Source organism: Manacus candei, unplaced genomic scaffold, assembly GCF_025592945.1.
Source record: "Manacus candei isolate 608988 ecotype Guabito, Panama unplaced genomic scaffold, ASM2559294v1 h1tg000059l, whole genome shotgun sequence".
In the NCBI taxonomy this organism is placed as follows: domain Eukaryota; kingdom Metazoa; phylum Chordata; class Aves; order Passeriformes; family Pipridae; genus Manacus; species Manacus candei.
Genome location: NW_026138107.1, coordinates 1,537,232 through 1,540,000, shown reverse-complemented (window position 1 = coordinate 1,540,000; position 2,769 = coordinate 1,537,232). Strand labels below are relative to the sequence as shown.

The window sequence follows — 2,769 nt, the reverse complement described above, 5'->3', positions numbered from 1 at the left end:
TGGGTGTCCCTGGGACAGTTGCCCACTCTGCCCTGGGCAAATGGGTTTGGGCAACCCTGATTTTGGGGGTGAGGGGAGCAGGGTGGGCTTGACCATGGGGCCCTAGTGGGCCATGTCTGGGCACAGACCATCAGGGCTAGCTTGGGGCTCAGCACCACAGGCTGCTGGGGATGTGGCACCTGACATGATGGTGGGAGGTACCCGGTGCCTGACCTGGCCATGAGGGATTCACAGTGCCTGACCAGGAGTCAGGGAGTACAGAGTGCCTGACATGATGAGCGCCGTCTACTTGCCCCACCCAGAGGACCCCTCCCGCCCCGGTTTCAGTATCCAAAAACACGGGAAAGGGCCTGCCAGGACATTTACATCCTTGTAGAGGGGCTGCTCCTCTGGTGCCGGGAGGTGCGCGGGGCTGCTGCCGCCACTGCCTGCCCGCGGGGCGCCGGGAGGTGGCTGCGAAGTGGCTTGGCCGTCCCCCGGCTTCTCCTCGACGGGCGGCCGGGGGAAGGGGCCGGCTGCAGGGCGCTCCCGGCCCCCCTTCTCCAGCAGCCCCCGAGTGGGCGGGAAGCGGCCGCCGGCCGCCAAAGGGTCTCCGCCGCGGGGCTCTTCCTCGCCCTCCTCCTCCTCTTCCTCTTCCTCCTCCTCGGGGGGCTTATGCCCTTCGACGTCCACCTCGGGCTCGTCCTCCTCCTCCTCGTCTTCCTCCTCCTCGCTGCTCTCCTCGCTGGCGAAGCTGCAGCTGGTGCCCCCGGGGGAGAGCAGGCGGTGCGCGGCGTGCGGGGGATGCGGGTGCCTCTCGCATCCCGCATCCTCGGGGGGCGGCGGCGGCGGCGGCGGCAGCAGCAGCTGCAGGGGCGAGGCGGAGCGCGGGGGGCCGCCGCCGCCGCCGCCGTGCAGCTTGGCCAGGCTCTCCGAGTCCTCCTTGCCGCCCACCGGGCGGAAGGCGCTGGAGTGGTGGTACCCCCCGCCCGCCTTGCGCCCGCCTGCCGCCTCCAGCAGGTGCGGGTGGTGCGGGGGGACCCGCCCGGCCCCGCCGCCGCCGCTGCCCCCGTCGGAGGCGGCGGGCGAGGCGGGCTCGGCGCTGCCACCGGGGGGCGACTCGAACAGCGGGTCCCGGGCGGCGGCGGCGGGGGCGGCCGGGGGGGCGGCGGCGGGCGGGGTGCCCAGCCCCGCCGGTGCCGTGCCCAGCCCCGCCGGTCCCGCCTCGCCGCCGGGCTCCGACAGGTCCAGGAAAGCCTGGCGCAGCAGGCCCGCCCCGTCCCCCCCCAGCGAGCATCCCAGGGCTCCGGGGGGCTGCGGCGGCGGCTGCAGGTAGGTGGGGACCGGCAGCCCGCCCGGCGTGCGGGGCGGCCAGAACATGCAGAAGGGCGGGTAGAAGGCGGCATCCTTCCTGCCCGGCCAGAAGAGCCCCGAGAGCCCGCCGCCCGCCGCCGCCCCGCCGGCCTTGTGCGCGGCCGCCCCGCCGAGGGCATCGCCGCCGCCGCCCTCCTCCTTCTTATGGCAGAGCCCGAAGGCGGCGGCGGGGAAGCCGTAGGGGTGCGGGAAAAGCCCCCCGCAGCCCGGGAACTTCTGGAGCATGCCGCCGAAGGAGCCCTTGCTGGGCACCGGGATGACGGGGTAGCTCCGCGGGCTCTTGCCGCCGTGCGCCGCCGCCACCGCCTCCTGCAGCTCCTCGTCTTCCTCGAAGCGGGGCCGCTTCTGGTGCAGGTCGGGGGGGGCGGCCAGGAGGTGCGGGCTCAGCAGCCCGCCGCCCACCACCGCCGCCGCCTTCACCGAGCCCAGCGGGTGGCAGGCGGCGGGGGCGGCGGCGGCGGGGGCCGGCGGGGCGGGCGGCAGGGCGCGCTTGCGACTGCCGCCGTTGAACATGGCCTTGACGTCCTCCCAGGCGAAGACCAGCTCGTCCTGGGGGTTCTTGTCGGTCAGCTTCAGGTGGCGGCGCCAGGAGTTGAAGTTGGCGGCGTCGGGCTGGGTGTACTTGGCGTCGGGGGTGCGGTGGGAGTGGAAGATGAACTTGTTGGGGGAGAAGTACATGCTGCAGTAGCTGCATTTGATGCACTTGGCCCGGGAGCTGTTGTAGCGGGCGGGGATGAAGCTCCCGCGGCAGCCCCAGGCGCACTCGTGGGACACGTCGAAGGCGAAGTTATCCGGCAGTTTGGGGGGCCGGTTCTCGCCCAAGAAGGACTTGCAGAGCCGCTCCGCCTCCCGCTTGGTGATCATGCCGCAGCGGCGGGAGGAGATGGGCATGGCCCCGGCCCGCCGCAGGATCTCCAGCTGCACCGGCGTGCACTGCACGCAGGTGATGCCCAGGGCCACCCGCCGGTTGTGGATCTCGTTGTAGCTGAAGTTTTTGAGGAGGGTGTTGGAGATCTGCGCCAGGCACAACCGCTCCTGCCCGTCGATCACCAGGGAGACGATGGGGATGCCGTAGAGGATCACCTGCCCCACCTGGTTGGGCTTCATGGCGGCGTGGCCGGCCCTCGGCTGGTTCATGGGGTCCGGCGGGTACGCGCTGGATGGCGACGGCAACAAGATATCGGTGGGGCCGGGCAGCGGGCTGGTCGCCATCGTCTCAGCGCCGGGGGGGCTGCTCTGCTCCAGCTGCGGGAGGGGAGGGGGAGAGAGACACAGCGCCGTCAGCCGGGGACTCACGGGGATGGGGGTCTCCGCTGCACGCACGGCATCCCCCCCCCCCGTCTCCGCTCCGAGTCTGCCGGCATGAGGAGGTGCTACCCGAGGGGACGATTGTTCAGCGATCCCGACCCCCCAAAC

At 72.6% G+C, this 2,769-nt stretch overlaps 1 protein-coding gene across 1 annotated transcript in view; it reads right to left on the bottom strand.

The window, feature by feature from the left end:
• SKOR2 (SKI family transcriptional corepressor 2) overlaps window positions 1-2,565 on the bottom strand; it is a 27,257-nt gene extending 24,692 nt beyond the window's left edge. The window contains exon 1 of the mRNA XM_051803669.1: window positions 367-2,565. Within this exon, the coding sequence (XP_051659629.1) occupies window positions 367-2,565 (2,199 nt within the window). The remainder of the gene's footprint in view (window positions 1-366) is intronic.
• Between the last annotated feature and the right edge of the window lie 204 nt (window positions 2,566-2,769).